The 16,091-nt window shown below is 37.8% G+C and overlaps 3 protein-coding genes across 3 annotated transcripts; all 3 read left to right on the forward strand.

Annotated features, from left to right (window-relative positions):
* Positions 1-448: 448 nt before the first annotated feature.
* Positions 449-4,423, forward strand: pwp1 (PWP1 homolog, endonuclein). The gene is made up of 15 exons (XM_058078282.1): positions 449-650; positions 824-882; positions 955-1,136; positions 1,207-1,292; positions 1,372-1,468; positions 1,543-1,653; positions 2,225-2,355; positions 2,421-2,497; positions 2,591-2,687; positions 2,753-2,814; positions 2,886-2,997; positions 3,067-3,157; positions 3,233-3,354; positions 3,427-3,532; positions 3,610-4,423. Exons 1-15 carry the CDS (start codon positions 585-587, stop codon positions 3,690-3,692), a joined length of 1,482 nt encoding a protein of 493 aa, XP_057934265.1. The 5' UTR covers positions 449-584; the 3' UTR covers positions 3,693-4,423.
* A 352-nt stretch (positions 4,424-4,775) lies between these two features.
* On the forward strand, positions 4,776-5,848 carry mrpl42 (mitochondrial ribosomal protein L42). Its single transcript, XM_058078294.1, has 5 exons — positions 4,776-4,902; positions 5,139-5,199; positions 5,285-5,369; positions 5,454-5,608; positions 5,682-5,848. Exons 1-5 carry the CDS (start codon positions 4,836-4,838, stop codon positions 5,725-5,727), a joined length of 414 nt encoding a protein of 137 aa, XP_057934277.1. The 5' UTR covers positions 4,776-4,835; the 3' UTR covers positions 5,728-5,848.
* Positions 5,849-6,473: 625 nt separating this feature from the next.
* ube2nb (ubiquitin-conjugating enzyme E2Nb) lies at positions 6,474-10,371 on the forward strand. The gene is made up of 4 exons (XM_058078293.1): positions 6,474-6,622; positions 8,546-8,792; positions 8,860-9,000; positions 9,968-10,371. Exons 1-4 carry the CDS (start codon positions 6,593-6,595, stop codon positions 10,009-10,011), a joined length of 462 nt encoding a protein of 153 aa, XP_057934276.1. The 5' UTR covers positions 6,474-6,592; the 3' UTR covers positions 10,012-10,371.
* The last annotated feature ends 5,720 nt before the right edge of the window (positions 10,372-16,091 follow it).

Raw genomic sequence — 16,091 nt, forward strand, 5'->3', positions numbered from 1 at the left:
AAAATAAAAACAATAGAAAACATGTCACTTATGCTTGTTCTTCATATGAATTGCTATGAAATGCTTTTCCGTTTTTGAATATCAGCTTTAGTGATTGATATAATATTTTCAGTTCAGAAGAAAACTGGTCAATATTTGGCTTGCATAACATGACTCTGGATTTTTGAATATGGGATTTTCCTAATAAACACAGAAATTTCACAGCATTCAAATCTTTATGAATGTTACATTGTAGAAATAAGACCATTTCCATTTTGATGTCACTCATTTGAAGACTTAATAAAGTCTTTGTGCACCATTATTTCATTCATGGTGCCTGTAATGTGTAATACTGTTACAATTACATTAAATTACCCGCTTTCTAATATTTTACACGCCACATAATTTATTTAAAAAGTATTATTTCCATCGTGCTTACACGTTTTTGATCAGGCAGTGGCCTGTGAGCTCGCCAATGACGTCACAAACATGCGACACAGGACCCTTTAAACTCACATGTAAAGTTTTGTGTGGCCACAGACTGTTGACGCATGTTTTTTTAAAAAACAAAATTTATTTACATTTGCAAATTTTGTTAATAAAATATGAGTTCTCAAATTACTTGTGTCGCCTGGGTGAAGCGAGGCGCTGCGAAGGAAACCCCGGATAAAGTAAGTAGGCGCGTCGTTAGCTAGCTAATGTTACCCTGTGGGCTGCTAAACTGTCAACAAGGTAGAGTCGGACATTTCATTAGTTGTTTTTAATGATGACAGTTCTATAAATATTTTGTTAAATATCTAATATGTCAGTGCTTATTTGTTTAATGAAATTAATTATTATATAGGTCGAGTTGAGCCAAGAGGAGCTGCAACGCATCATCAATGAGGCAAAGGAGGAGCTCGGGTATGTTGTAATGCTACTATTAACACTGCTATTAATAATTGTGTATTAATTTACATTGTTAATTTAAACCAGGGAGCAAGCAGCAGATGATGATGAAGAAGAAGACGAGGAGGTTGATGCTGGTATTGTTGCTGATCAGAGTGTGAACGATATAGTGGATGCTGCCTTTGCTGAAAGGGAAGAAAACCAAGGATTAGATGAGGAGGATGAGCTAGCGGAATACGGCTTGGATAAATATGATGAAGAAGATATAGGTAAGTTAATTCTTAATTATTTTTGTCTGTTGTGAGTTAATAACTGTGTTCTTTTGTGGTTTCAATGTAGAAACAACCAACCTCGGCGAAAGCCTAGCAGGGCTTACAGTGTTCAGCTCGAATGCAGAGGATCCTTACATAACGATTAAAGATACTGTGAGTCTGACATGTCCATTACCGCCATTTTTCAATTCTGCTAAACACTGCCTAACATGGCCGCTGTTTACATGTGTAGGACCAGTATGAGAGAGGTGACTTCCAGATTAAACCCACGGACAACCTCATCCTGGCTGGCAGGGCGGAGAAGGACTGCTGCAACCTGGAGATTTACAGTAAAATACAGTAGCTTCAACACATTCCTCCCTCTTTGCAGTCACTCTTGTCGACCAATCATTTTATTTTGCAGTTTATAATGCCGAGGAGGACTCTCTGTATGTGCACCATGACATTCTGCTGCCGGCTTACCCTCTCAGCATCGAATGGCTCAACTTCGATCCAAACCCGGGAGAATCGTCATGTAAGAAAGTCTCAAGTTTATATAAAATGAATTACAAAAATAGTTATTTTTTAACACATTTTTATTTAAATTAACTATTTGTAAAATAATATTTATTTTACAAAATAGTTATTTTTAAACACATTTTTATTTAAATTAACTATTTGTAAAATAATATTTATTTTCTATCTCTGAAAATCAGTATTGAAAGAATAATATATTTAAAATAATTGTGATTTAATAATGTGTGTGTAATTTATACAAAATAATATATGAAATATTTTCTCTTTAATGTGTATTGTTTATTTATTTTATATAAATTAATTTAAAAAATACTGTATATTGTTATTATTTTAGGATTGTTTTTCAATTCAATTTTTGTAACTTTCACCGAAACACTGAATGATGTTCATATTAAAAAATCCATATGAAACAGAATGTAAAAAAAATGCAAAATAAAAATAAATGTAATTGGTACAAATTAATGTGTAAAAACAATAAATAAATAAAAGGTCAATATTATTTTTTTCGTTATTTATTTTTATTATTATTTTATTTTTTATGATTATGTTTATGATGTGACCCTTCCCAGGTAACTACGCTGCTGTGGGCAACATGACGCCACAGATTGACGTGTGGGACCTGGACGTGGTGGACTGTTTGGAGCCCGCCTTCACGCTGGGCAGCAAAAAGGCGGGGAAGAAGAAAAAAAAGGGCAAGAAGGTAGTTTTTTGGAGTATATGTCAAGAGTTTTTTTTGGGTTTTATTTACCCGATTGTTGACTGCAGGGTGCAGCGGCGGCCGCGGAACCCGTGGAGGGACACACGGATGCTGTACTGGATTTATCCTGGAACATACTGGTCAGGTGAGTTAGCGAGGCACATTGTTGGTCTAATTCCTCCACAATGTGAATGCACGTGTACACAAATGTCCACTTTTTGTGTTATTTCCTTGACAGGAACGTCTTAGCCAGTGCATCAGCAGACGACACGGTCATACTGTGGGATCTATCTCAAGGCAAACCAGCCACCACCCTCCGCAGACACACTGATAAAGTAAGACAGAAGTGAATTCATGTGTGTATAACCACTGCTGCTTATCTATTGCTCTTATATTCAAGGTCCAAACGCTCGCTTTCCACCCCTTTGAGGCGCAGACTCTTCTTTCCGGATCCTACGACAAGTAATTCCGCCGTCTAATGTCTTGTTTACCAATCACAGCAAGTTTGAAAGCCGTGTTTTGCACCCTGTCAGGACAGCGCTGCTGTACGACTGCCGCAGCCCGGACAGCAGTTACCGCACGTGGAGATTCAGCGGTCAAGTCGAGCGTGTTGCGTGGAACCATTTTTCGCCGTGTAACTTCCTGGTAAGAGGAATAAATCGCCACAGGGAAGTCGGAATATTTGAAACAGCTGATGGTGTGCTTGTGTTTCAGGCCAGCACGGATGACGGCTTTGTCTACTGTCTGGACGCTCGCTCTGATAAACCCGTTTTCACACTCAAGGCGCATGATGAGGAAGTGTCAGGTGGGTTTTGTCAGGTGGGGTGCATTGTTGTCTTCTACATGTATACATGACATGTTTGTGTTTTTTTTTTTAAAGGTTTGTCTCTCAGCAGCCAGATTAAAGGATGCTTGGTCACGTCATCGGCAGACAAACATGTTAAGATTTGGGACATTTTAGGCGACAAACCCAAAGTGGTGCATTCCAGAGACATGAAAATGGTAAGAATTTACAGTGTCACGGTCACCATCCACCCACTTATTGACACTTAATGGATGTGTGTGTGTGTGTAGGGTGTGCTGTTCTGCGCGTCATGCTGCCCTGATCGACCCTTCACTTACGCCTTCGGAGGACAAAAAGAGGGCTTACGAGTTTGGGATATAAGTGACTCTGCAGCTGGTATGACAAAAAAACGTTTGATTTCCCGGGAGAACATTCCGTTTCATTAATCACGCTCTTGTGTTTGGTACTTCTAGTGGCTGAGGTGTTTGGGAGTCGTGAGCGCTTGGTGGTGAACGCAGGATCACACGCCGCCGCAGCACGAATGGACACCTCGTAGTAACGAAACCACAGCTTGGAAATGTAAATAAATAGTTTCCCTCACAGTGACGTCTGTTCACGATGAAATGAGCATGACTTCACTCAAAGAAGGTTAATTGGAGACTCTAAATTGTCCTTAGGTATGAATCTCACCCAAAGTCAACTGGAATAGATAATCAATTAATTTGTACAAATGTGTACATGTAACTAATATTGCATACATAGGAGATAATGTTGAATATCCAGTTTACATAAAAAACCTGGTTTAAATATATAAACTTTGTATTTGGTTGATATTTTTTGTTATGAATATTTACCTTTTTTCCTTTACATGTTTAAAATTTATAAGAATAACACTGACTTTAGCCCATTTCTTCTTCTTTTTTTTAATTACATCCTTCCAGGGATTAATACCTAAACCAGGATTTACTAAAACGGCTTTCTCAGATTTGTCCTAGTCTTGAGTTGCATAATCTCCTGTCTTGTAGGCAGACTAGACCAGGTCTAAATCAAGACTTAAATTAAACTTGGACAGAGGCAGCTTTAACTTGAGCATGGCAAAGGAAGCCAAAAAACATGACACACTTACAAAGACATCTTTGCTTTGTAGCACTTTTTATAAACTAATGTGTCAAGTGTTTCACTGGTGATAGCATCTGTGTTATTCTGCTTCTTAGCTTTTGTGTTTTTCTGTATTATGGTTCATTAGGAAAATTCACAACAGATGGTAGATTTCTTAATAAATGGTTGAATTGTTTTACATGAAGCATTTTCATTGTGAAATCACCTTTGTTTAAATATTGCATTAACGCTCATGGAAATGTATGGCATGTTTCTCATGAATGGACCAGCCCTTTCTTCCTGGCTGCTATGTGTTCCGTTAGCAAACCCGGAAGTCAAACAAAGATAGGACACAAGATAGGAAGTAGTAATATGACGTCGGATTAATAAGTTTCTTAATTACAAAAACAATATAATATGACGTCGGATTAATAAGTTTCTTAATTACAAAAAACAAAAACAATTCATTATTACAGTACTCCGAATCCTGTATAATAATTCAATGATGTGTAATTCGCGGAACCATTGTTGTGCGCAACTGTTTCACCAGCGAACCCGGAAGTTAACTACCGGTATCCAAACTGGAAAAGGAAATACCAGCATGGCGTCCGGTCATTTGAGCAAAATAAACAGACTTTTAAACTACTGTAAATTTCGGCATGTTCAATGTAAGTACTATTTCCGTAAAAGAAGATATGTTTGTATGTATTTGAAAAGGAGTTGTTGGTATGTTTGTGTGAAATGCCTGTCTTGTCCTATTCTGCCGAACGGAACAAACCTAACAGGTAGCTAGCTAGCTAGCTTGACATTGATGCTAAACGTTGGACGACTAAAGTTGGTATAAAGTAAACAGGGCTTTTAAATATGAAAAATGTACCTCATTCATTGTGTTTTCTCTTTTCAGCATGTTCGGTTCCATTTCGGGAAGCCTCAAATATCCGTGGCCCTTCAATAGACGAGTGCAGGTTTGTTGTTGACAAGAGTTCTCCGTGCAGATTCAATACGGGGTTATTGTGATATGTGCAATAAGAATTTATTTTGTTTTTTCAGTGACGTGGAGATTGGTTTGACCTCAGATGGAAGCACCGTGGTGTGTTACCATCCATCCGTGGACATTCCATATGAGCTCACCCAGGTAGGAGACACCACTGTTAGTGATAGACGTGCATCACTTCCATCACAATCATTGCATGTGTCATAAATGGTGGCATCTTTGCAGCCTCTCGAGAGGGTCAGCAACATGCCCGAGAACCACAACCAGGTTCTGAAGGCGCACCTGAGTAAGGAGGTACTGAGGGACAAAAAAGGTCCCACCATAGAGGAGCTGAGCAAGATGTTTTACACCACCAAACACCGCTGGTATCCAGTAGGACAGTAAGTAAATACATCGGGCACAATTAGTAAATAAATAAAATATCTTACTCAATGCCATTTTCATTATTTACAGGTACCACATGAGACGCATAAAGAAGGATCCTCCAAAGGACAGATAATTATGTAATAAATATAAATAACTATCTTCTGCTCATGTTTCTGTGTGTAATAAACTGTCAGCTTTGTGCATATATGTTAGTTTTTATTTTTTGGGAGGCGAAAGCTGCAATAATCCACTAATAAAATGTCAAGTGATACTTAAAACATAACTAATACATAGTTCACAATTAAATTAATGAGGCGCAATATGTACATTTACTACCACGTATCCAGCAATATACATTGATTGCAGTGCTTCTCAATTATTTTCTGTTATTGCAGGATTTTTTGTGCCCCAATTATTTTCTGTTATTGCAGGATTTTTTTGTGCCCCTACCCGATTTGAAATACTCTGTAAACTGATAAATGTCTTCCTTAATCTGCACTGCACAGGTTGAACTTGAAACTGAAACCAGGAAATGCAAGAAAATGGAGAGCATACAACTTTAAGAGTCAAATTGCACGTTGAGTACGTGGTCGGGCTTCATTAAAATGAAAGCCTTCCTCTGGGGGGGGAGGCAAAGAAAGAATTTTTTTTTGTGACTATATATCTCACTAGTGGGGCGCCCCCCCCAGTGAGAAGCAGTGATTTATTGATAAATGACTATTTGCTTTTGTCAACCTCATATAGACAAACACTCATTCACACTCACATTTATACCTATGGTCAATTTGGAATCGTATAAAAGCAAATATTAAACATAAAAGACTACGTAGATAAAATACGTAGATAAAAGAAAAAATAATCAAAATTCCAGGCAGGCGACATTAGCCCACGTCATGTGACACCGGAAGTGGGCGTGGTCAGCCCCGCCCCGGCAGTCCAGTCAATCCAGCCCGAAGGGAAGGCGACTGCGCGGCTGAAAATACAATAGCCAACACAAGATGGCCGGTTTGCCTCGTAGGATTGTTAAGGTACTCTTTATTTTTTTTTAAATTTTTCTTGACATTGCACATGAATGAGCTTTTGTGAGGCTCCTTGTTGTGTCCTTTTTTTTTAAATTGTGTGTTCATATTTACTGCCCTCGGACGTTAGCACGGTTAGCCCAGTGCTAGCTATAGTTATGGCTAGGATGGATCTAGCGCAATGTTTTGTTTGCTACTTCCGTTCCCCCTCCTCCGCTCAGCATATCCGTCAATATTGTAGTTGTATCATTTATTTAAATTATATCTAGACTGCAATTACACAATGACACATTTGTAGTGGAACTATTGAGTTCCACAAATGAAAGTAAGCTAGGTTAGCAAATGTGGCTGTGATGGTCGCTTTGCTTTGCACGAGACAATCGTGTTTGTGTTGTGTTTATGTGCTCACTGTTCGATTGATATGTCGACAAAGCCTTTATGTAAAGATGACGGCGAACAGAAACTCCCAATTGATGGCGAGTGTGTCTCCTCCTCTTGCAGGGCCAGGCCCGCCAGTCAGTACCATCATTCGCTTCCGCTACATTTCTTGCAGCTTTTGATCAAGTTTAACAGGATTTAACAACGATTTGCATACCAAAGATCAGCGAAAAATAACACAAACCCTTGTGACTCAGGATAACCTATTTATACCTAACGGTTATGCTAATGCTGTGCCATAGTGCTATAATTCGTAATATCCCCACACATTTTGCTGCCAATGCTAATATATTTCTAATCACATGCAAATTGACATTAAAAATCAAATGCACATTGTTCTCCTTTTCCTCCCCTAACTATTATGATTATTATTTTTGTGTATGTCAATGCAAGGCTCTGCAATACTTTTCATCAGCAACTGTACTGTGTACATACACACTCCTCCGCCTGATGCGTTCACGGCCACACATCAACAATAACAATGTAATGACCCAGAAGTTGCTATTCTCTAAGCTACATTTGCTGATATTCTTTTGGCTGTATGTGATAAACAAAGATAGGTGGAATTGCACCGTGGTCTCCTCGCTCTGAGGTCTGCGCACTAACCACTTGTCCGCCCTGCAGCCCTATATTTAAATGTATATTTTTTATAATATTATTATATTCACAAGTTAATGTCTTCATTACAAATATTTTTTCTATTTTGGCTACACTGTTATACAATATTAATGTTAATATAATGTTTTTATAATATATATATATATTAAAATAATATATTATAATATTAACATTATATTCACAAGTCGATGTCTTCATTACAAATATTTTTGAAAATGTTCCATTTCATGTATTCAGTAGTAATTTGATATACACTATTGCATGTTTTGAAAGCAGCTACATTGTTATATCATATTAATATAATATTTTCATAATATTTTTTACAATGTAATATATATTTTTATAATATTTTATTACTATTATATTCACAAGTTCATGTCTTCATTACAAATTCCATTTCATGTATTCAGTAGTAATTTGATATATAGTATTGCATTTTTTTATATAATAATATAATACTTTCATAATATTTTTTATAATATAATTAATATTTTATAATGTTATATTAATGTTATATTCACAAGTTAATGTCTTCATTCCAAATACTTTAGAAAATGTTCCATTTCATGTATTCAGTAGTAATTTGATATACAGTATTGCATGTTTTGAAAGCAGATACACTGTTATATAAATATAAAATTAATTAATCCTTCTGTTAATAAAATATATTAAAAGTTATTACAATTTAAACATGATTAGTTCATTTCAAAACTGATTCATCTGATTAAAACATTAAAAAAATATTTAATTTTATCGAATTCCAGGTTTCAATGAAATACATTTGTATCTGTTAGCCCGCCACGTTTAGCTACTTCTGGGTACTTTCATTCCCGACGCAGCGCTTCGGACATGTTTGTCACGTGTGACTGTCCCCAGGAGACGCAGCGGTTGATGCTGGAGCCCGTCCCCGGCATCGCGGCCACTCCAGACGAGGAGAACGCGCGCTACTTCCACGTCTACATCGGTGGACCGAAAGACTCTCCCTTTGAAGGGGGCACATTTAAACTTGAACTATTTCTCCCGGAGGAGTACCCCATGGCGGCGCCCAAAGTGCGATTCATGACCAAAATCTACCACCCCAACGTGGACAGACTGGGGAGAATATGCTTAGACATTTTGAAAGGTATGGAAGTCAATGTCAGATATGTTTGTAAAGAAGCAGCTAATCCCTTTTTTTTGTTGTCGTTCAGACAAGTGGTCTCCGGCCCTGCAAATCCGTACAGTGCTGCTCTCCATCCAGGCGTTATTAAGCGCGCCCAATCCCGACGACCCCCTGGCAAACGACGTCGCAGAGCAATGGAAGAAAAATGAAGGCATCGCCATTGAAACAGGTTGGCGTCCTCCTTCTACACATTAGATTATGTGTGTTATGATTTTATGAGGTCGAGTGGTTAGCGCACAGACCTCACAGCTAGGAGACCAGGGTTCAATTCCACCCTCGGCCATCTCTGTGTGGAGTTTGCATGTTCTCCCTGTGGGTTTCCTCCCACATTCCAAAAACATGCTAGGTTAATTAGCGACTCCAAATTGTCCATAGGTATGAATGTGAGTGTGAATGGTTGTTTGTCTATATGTGCCCTGTGATTGGCTGGCCACCAGTCCAGGGTGTACCCCGCCTCTCGCCCGAAGACAGCTGGGATAGGCTCCAGCACCCCCCACGACCCTCATGAGGAAAAAGCGGTAGAAAATGAATGAATGATTTTATGAGGCTGCACGTTGGTCGAGTGGTTAGCGCGCAGACCTCACCTAGGAGAGCAGGGTTCAATTCCACCCTCGGCCATCTCTGTGTGTAGTTCGCATGTTCTCCCCGTGCATGGGTGGGTTTCCTCCCACATTCCAAAAACATGCTAGGTTAATTAGCGACTCCAAATTGTCCATAGGTATGAATGTGAGTGTGAATGGTTGTTTGTCTATATGTGCCCTGTGATTGTCTGGCCAATGTACCCCTCATCTCTCGCTCGAAGACAGCTGGGATAGGCTCCAGCACCCCCCACGACCCTGGTGATGGATAAGCAGTAGAAAATGAATGAATGAATGAATTTTGCCCATCGACCAAAATCCTGAACACGATCCCGTCTATCGTCTCGTCTCGCGAGTTGGCTGTCCCATGACACTCGTACTATTAAGTGGATTGAACATGGCCTAAACATATTATGTCTAATACCCTGGAAGTGGGGCTGCACGGTGATCGAGTGGTTAGTGATTGGTGCCCGAAGACAGCTGGGATAGGCTCCAGCAGAAAATGAATGATTTTATGATACAATGCGGTAGAAACGCTTATTTTCTGTCATCCCACAGCTCGGGCATGGACCAAGATGTACGCGAACAACACTGAAGTATAGAAGGCGACTGAATGTGATCCACCACATGTACTCCGAAAACAGCATCAGAATTTGACTGAAGAAAAAAAACAAAAAGTCCAAATCTTTGGAAAGAAGAAGATCTACTGTTGCAAACCCTTTTGGGTGACTTGTTTTCCTTTTTTTGTTAACAAGCGTTTGATGTGTGTTAGCCTCTTTTTTTTGTTTGTTTCTCCTCTTCCTCCTCCCCTGTTGTGTTGCTATTTAAATGCATGGACAGAGAATGACACCCTCCTCACTACAGTCTTAAAAGGCAAATAACGTGTTCATATAGAGTATCATTGACCAGGAGCGTACTGGTACGAAATCATCTTGCATTAAAGCTGTCCTACTTTTAATACACACAGCTTATGTCTTTTTTTTAATCATCTTTTATATCGGGTATGATTTTAGCAAAAATAAGTTGTAGCTACTTGTACTAAATGCACTGCTCGGAGCGTGTGTCTGAATACAGTGCACCTTGCTGGGCCATCCAGGTGGCTCCACTCTGCTTCTCCTGATAGGAAGCTGTGGTGTAGTACACAATCCCACCACTGGGTGGAGCCATTACGTTTTAATGCCATTCTTTTTGAAGACACAAGGAAATCTACCTGTCTACTGAGTCAAATAGATTCTTCCAGTACCTACAACAATCACTGCTGTTCCACAGACTACCACTAGACGGCGCCAAATGCAGGTCTTGCCAATAAGACAGAGGTATGTAATCTTGTTTGTGTACTCGCTGACTAAATATGTGTGTGTGCAAAGCATGGTTTCACAACACTTTACAACCTGGTTCCCATGGTAACCGCCCAGCCGCTGTTTGAGTGGGCTTGCAAAGAAGCCATTCCGAAAAATACACTGACTAATTATTAACTCATCGCTTGTCTTTTGGAGGATTTCCCAACCTGCTGTGCCGGTGTGTAATTGCGTGCCGACGATGATGATGATGATGGTGATACCAGCATCCCACATTTTGTCGGGCATGGTGACAGATGGCAACACCTGAGGTGGCTTAAATGGTGGGTAACTACCACGTATCCCACTGGGCATTTTATGGATGAAGCACCAAATGTAGTTGCAATTATGGAGAATATGGGAAATTGCATTTTTTTTTTTTACCCCCTAATTGTTTTTATTTTTTGCGGTTTGCAGGCAACGACTATGTATCCCACTGGGCATCTTCTGGATAAAGCACAGGTTGGAGGAATGATGTTGAAAGTGCAGCCCACAGCTGTCACCTTCTAAAAACAAGATAACAAAAATCTGTTTAAAAAAAATTTAGCAAAATTTAAAAAATCTGGAGTAATTTTTAAATAATTAAATCAAAATATTACTAGAATGTCATAATATAGGGAAAATAATATTTTTGTAGCATAAAGCTGAAATATTAAATAAAAATGTGTAATTGTGAGGTAAATTATGACATTTTTAAGTAAATATAAAATACACTTTTTTATATTAAATTATATTTTTATATTGATTATATTAATTAATATTTTATATTATAAAATAAAGTTACAATTTTGAGGGGAAATTAAATTTTTGTATTTCTCTGCTGTTTTTTTTTATGTTTTTTTGTAATTTGACCGGGCTGCACGGCGGGCGAGTGGTTAGCGCGCGAGAATTAGCGCGCGTGGTTAGCGCGCATGGTTAGCGCGCGAGAATTAGCGCCCGTGGTTAGCGCGCGAGAATTAGCGCCCGTGGTTAGCGCGCGAGAATTAGCGCGCGTGGTTGGCAGACCTCACAGCAAGGAGACAAGGGTTCAATTCCACCCTCGGCCATCTCTGTGTGGAGTTTTCTCCGGGTACTCCAGTTTCCTCCCACATTCCAAAAACATGCTAGGTTAATTAGCGACTCCAAATTGTCCATAGGTATGAATGTGAGTGTGAATGGTTGTTTGCCTATATGTGCCCTGTGATTGGCTGGCCACCAGTCCAGGGTGTACCTTTTTTTAAACCAGGTACAATACAGTATGTCATCACCACCCCGCCTCCATCCAATCCGCCGTCTGTATTCAGTGTGTGTGTATGTGTGTGTTGTTGCGTAAGAGCTCATTCATAAATCAGCACCACACCTCAGGGAGGGATGAGGAGGCTCCGGCGGAATGCCTTCACATGGAGCTTTTTTTTTTTTGCTGCAGTGCCCGAATATTAATGAGAGGTCAAAATAATGCAAACATCAGTGATGACCCAGCATTCTACATCCCCGCATCGAGACCTCCTGTCAAACCCCTTTTATGTAATATGTTGAAATATCCTCCTCCTGGATAGGATACGTACTTAAAGATGCATACGGCCCAGCTAATGATCAGGATTTTGCAATCCGACTCGTGTGTTGATGACGGCTAAAACTTGTTATATGTCAATGTGACAATGATGGACACAGGTGTCGGTCGCCACACATTAACAGGAAGTGTGCAGCAAAGAAACTGGAGCCCTTCACACTCGGGCTAAAAGAAGATAAGTAGCCACTTCCAGTAGCGTGACGACAGAGAGATTGATATGTCTTACTGTATTTCTCCCATGTATCACGACAAAAAAATACCTTTGGAAAACTTAGCTTGAACACAGGCTCTAATGAATGCTCCTAAAGCCTCTCTAATCCGCCAAAATATTCTCATTATTAAGCATGTTTACTGGCAAATACTCACTTGCAGTACTTCTAGAGCCAGTAGGTAGTGCTGTGGTTAAGTAAAGCTTTCTTTCTCTGTATTTTGTATAGAATACAGAGTAGTGTCATAGTTACACAACTTCACTTACTATGGTTTTTAAAAAAATATATTATATTAAATTAAATTAAATAAATCATACGATATGGTGGTTGAATATGGTCTAGTACAGGGGTGGGCAAACTACGGCCCGGGGGCCACATCCGGCCCGCCAAGTGTTTGAATACGGCCCGCCCAATCTTTCCAAAGTATTTCATTTAAACTCAACATACAACCTGGCATCATGGCCTGAGCCAACCTTTTGATGGTTTTATCAATTTCGTTTTTTGACATGGTCTGTTGTTTACAAAGTGCTCCTGAAAAAAGGGACACAAGCATATAATAATAATAATAATTATTATTATTAGATTATTATAATAATTATTAGAACTACTATGATTATTATAATTATTATATTAATGCTAATTATTATATTAATTATATATAATATTATTGTTATATTTGCATATTTTACATAATAATAATATAATAATTATTATTTTAATTTTATTGTAATTATTATAATATTTTATTATTTTTAAAATATTTAAATATAAATATAAAATAATAAATAATAATAGCAGATTGCATGACAATTTTACAGATACAATAATACCAGGTGGACTGTTACGTGTAACTGTACTGTTACACTGGTCTCTAGGTGTCAGTAATGTTTCCTTTAAGACACAAAACCAACAGACTTTTATTGCAGGTTTGAATTATCTCACCACAGGCACAATAATCCATAATAAAAACACAGGCTACTGTTACGGCCTAAGCTCAGATTTGAACCCTTGACATTGTTTCACTCCTAGCAACACACTGAAGCATGAGTCTTATTCGTGTCTTACTTTTCTTATTTCCTTTTTTATGTCGACTATATTGAGTAATCAGAGTGTAAATGTGACTATAGGGGTGTTGTTTCATGTCTAGAGGGCTCTAATAATGTTAAAAAACGTATTTAGAAGATCATAAACAGGTTTTCTGTGTCTTATATGTCTTATTTTCTTGTATTATGTATACTATATGGGGTAATATGAATTTAGGGGTGTTATATCATGCCTAGAGGGCTTTAATAATATTAAAACTTTTTTTATAAAGTAATAAAAAGGTTTTCTATGTCTTGTATTTCTTATTTTCTTACATTATTTCTATTATATTGGTAATTAGTGTGTAAAAGTGATTATAGATTTGTTATTTCAGGTCTAGACAGATCTAATAATGTTAAAAAACTTATTTAGAAGGTTGTAAATGGGTTTCTATGTCTTATATGTGTTATTTTCTTGTATTAAGTCTACTATATTGTGTAATACTAGTGTAATTGTGACTATAGGGCTGTTATTTCATGTTGAAATGGCTCTAATAATGTTAGAAAATGTATTTAGAAGGCCATAAATAGGGTTTCTATGTCTTATATGTCTTATTTTCTTGTATTAAGTCTACTATATTGTGTAATACTAGTGTAAAGGTGACTATAGGGCTGTTATTTAATGTTGAGAGGGCTCTAATAATGTTAAAAAATGTATTTAGAAGGCCATAAATAGATTTTCTATGTCTTATATGTCTTATTTTCTTGTATGAAGTCTACTATATTGAGTAATGGTAGTGTAAAGGTGACTATAGGGCTGTTATTTAATGTTGAGAGGGCTCTAATAATGTTAAAAAATGTATTTAGAAGGCCATAAATAGATTTTCTATGTGTTATATGTGTTATTTTCTCGTATTAACTGTACTATATTGGGTAATGGTAGTGTAAAGGTGACTATGGGGCTGTTATTGCATGTCTAGAAGGCTCTAATAATGTTAAAAAACATATTTAGAGGATTGTAAACAGGCTTTCTTTGTTCCAACTACAAAAATATGACATTTATAAACAAGGAATTTTACTTCACTTATCACAGACGGTTCTGGAAACAACTAACTGTGACAAAAAAGGGATTACTTATAACAGCCTGCAATAAAAATACATGTAATAATATTTGTATAGTATATATAATATACTGTTTTAATATCGGCTCTTCCTGTCCTTTCCCTGGTGTCAGAGGTGCCTTGACAAATCCTGCCTGGCAACAAGTGGGGAGTGGCGCTAACGTGACCTACAAGGTGCTCTACATATTGCCGGTGATGTATATATCCATACCTTCATTCTTGCTTCCTTAACTCTTCATTATCTTCACAAGCGAGTCGATTATTTAACACTTTGTCCCACTTTTGATGGATCCTGATTATCTTTCAAGAGGGGCCGCCTCGCCTTATCTCCACTTTTACAATAAGGATCCTCCTCGGCCTACAGGTGAAAGGTCAACCGAGGTTTACCGAGGAAACGACGTGACACATTTTTCGAAAAATTTCATCAAAGCTGAGTTCCACAAAGCAGTCACTGACGCATTGTTCAATCAGTCGCCATCGCATACCTTCAGCTTGACGGCGACCTCAACATGGGAGTGGCGCGACATGTGTGTTGTCGCATTCGGCGTTGAGTGTGTTTAGTCAACGGGAGCAGTCAGGAGTGATGTCGACTTGTGACACCGACGCATGTGATTTCTGTGATTTCATCAATATCATGTCAACGCTCTCGTTAGTCCGTCAGTACCTTTGTTCTGTTTATTTAGGCAACTGATCACATCAGCGGCTTCATTAAATGTCAATATGTAGCATTTGTGTACTTTTTAGGGTTGTAAAATGCATAAAAATTGCATGTTTGATTGACAAATACATGTTAGTTTTGGTACATAAGATACTAATATACTTTAGTATCGGATATTATAGAACAGGGATGTTCAAAGTGCGGCCCGGGAGGCTGTTTGCAGCCCCTCATCTCCTTTTTTTTTAAATGTAAAATAAAATTAATCACAAAAACGATTGAAATAGAGCAACAAGGTTACTAATAAAAACATATATATCAAATGTATAATATTATATATATAATATAAAAATAGATAATTTTGTAGCCTTTTTACAAAATTTTAGAATTTTTATTTTTTTTAATGTTTTAATTTTTTATTATAATTTATAAAACGGCACATTTGGTTTGGGAAATGAATCAGTGTTTTTCCACATTGATCAAAGAGGCAGTGATGTCAGGACTCATAACTGAAGTTTTCTTAAAGTTGGTTTTCTTTTTTTTTTTCAAGCTGCTCCGTCCACTTAGTCACACTTTGATGGGGATAACTTGTGTTTGTATTCGTAATTATATTGAATTAATACTCGTAGTTACGAAATTATCGTTTATTACACCTGTCCGTGTGTTTTAATGAGAATAAAGTATAATTTTGTTTAACATTTTGCATGATAAAATTAGAATAATTATTGCCCTCAGTTATCTTTTTGTGGGCATTTTGCACCAAGATTACAGTTGGGATGATGCGTCCAA

The sequence above is a fragment of the Doryrhamphus excisus genome, chromosome 7 (genome assembly GCF_030265055.1).
Source record: "Doryrhamphus excisus isolate RoL2022-K1 chromosome 7, RoL_Dexc_1.0, whole genome shotgun sequence".
Lineage (NCBI taxonomy): Eukaryota > Metazoa > Chordata > Actinopteri > Syngnathiformes > Syngnathidae > Doryrhamphus > Doryrhamphus excisus.

Bases quoted from the DNA above. Each gene is read 5' to 3' on its own strand.
- pwp1 (XM_058078282.1), top strand. From the start codon at position 585: ATGAGTTCTCAAATTACTTGTGTCGCCTGGGTGAAGCGAGGCGCTGCG. The intron at 1,469-1,542 runs GTAAAATACAGT...TTTATTTTGCAG, and splicing joins CTGCAACCTGGAGATTTACA to TTTATAATGCCGAGGAGGAC. The intron at 3,533-3,609 runs GTATGACAAAAA...TGGTACTTCTAG, and splicing joins TATAAGTGACTCTGCAGCTG to TGGCTGAGGTGTTTGGGAGT.
- ube2nb (XM_058078293.1), top strand. From the start codon at position 6,593: ATGGCCGGTTTGCCTCGTAGGATTGTTAAG. The intron at 8,793-8,859 runs GTATGGAAGTCA...GTTGTCGTTCAG, and splicing joins ATGCTTAGACATTTTGAAAG to ACAAGTGGTCTCCGGCCCTG. The intron at 9,001-9,967 runs GTTGGCGTCCTC...GTCATCCCACAG, and splicing joins AGGCATCGCCATTGAAACAG to CTCGGGCATGGACCAAGATG.
- mrpl42 (XM_058078294.1), top strand. From the start codon at position 4,836: ATGGCGTCCGGTCATTTGAGCAAAATAAACAGACTTTTAAACTACTGT. The intron at 5,370-5,453 runs GTAGGAGACACC...GCATCTTTGCAG, and splicing joins TTCCATATGAGCTCACCCAG to CCTCTCGAGAGGGTCAGCAA. The intron at 5,609-5,681 runs GTAAGTAAATAC...CATTATTTACAG, and splicing joins CGCTGGTATCCAGTAGGACA to GTACCACATGAGACGCATAA.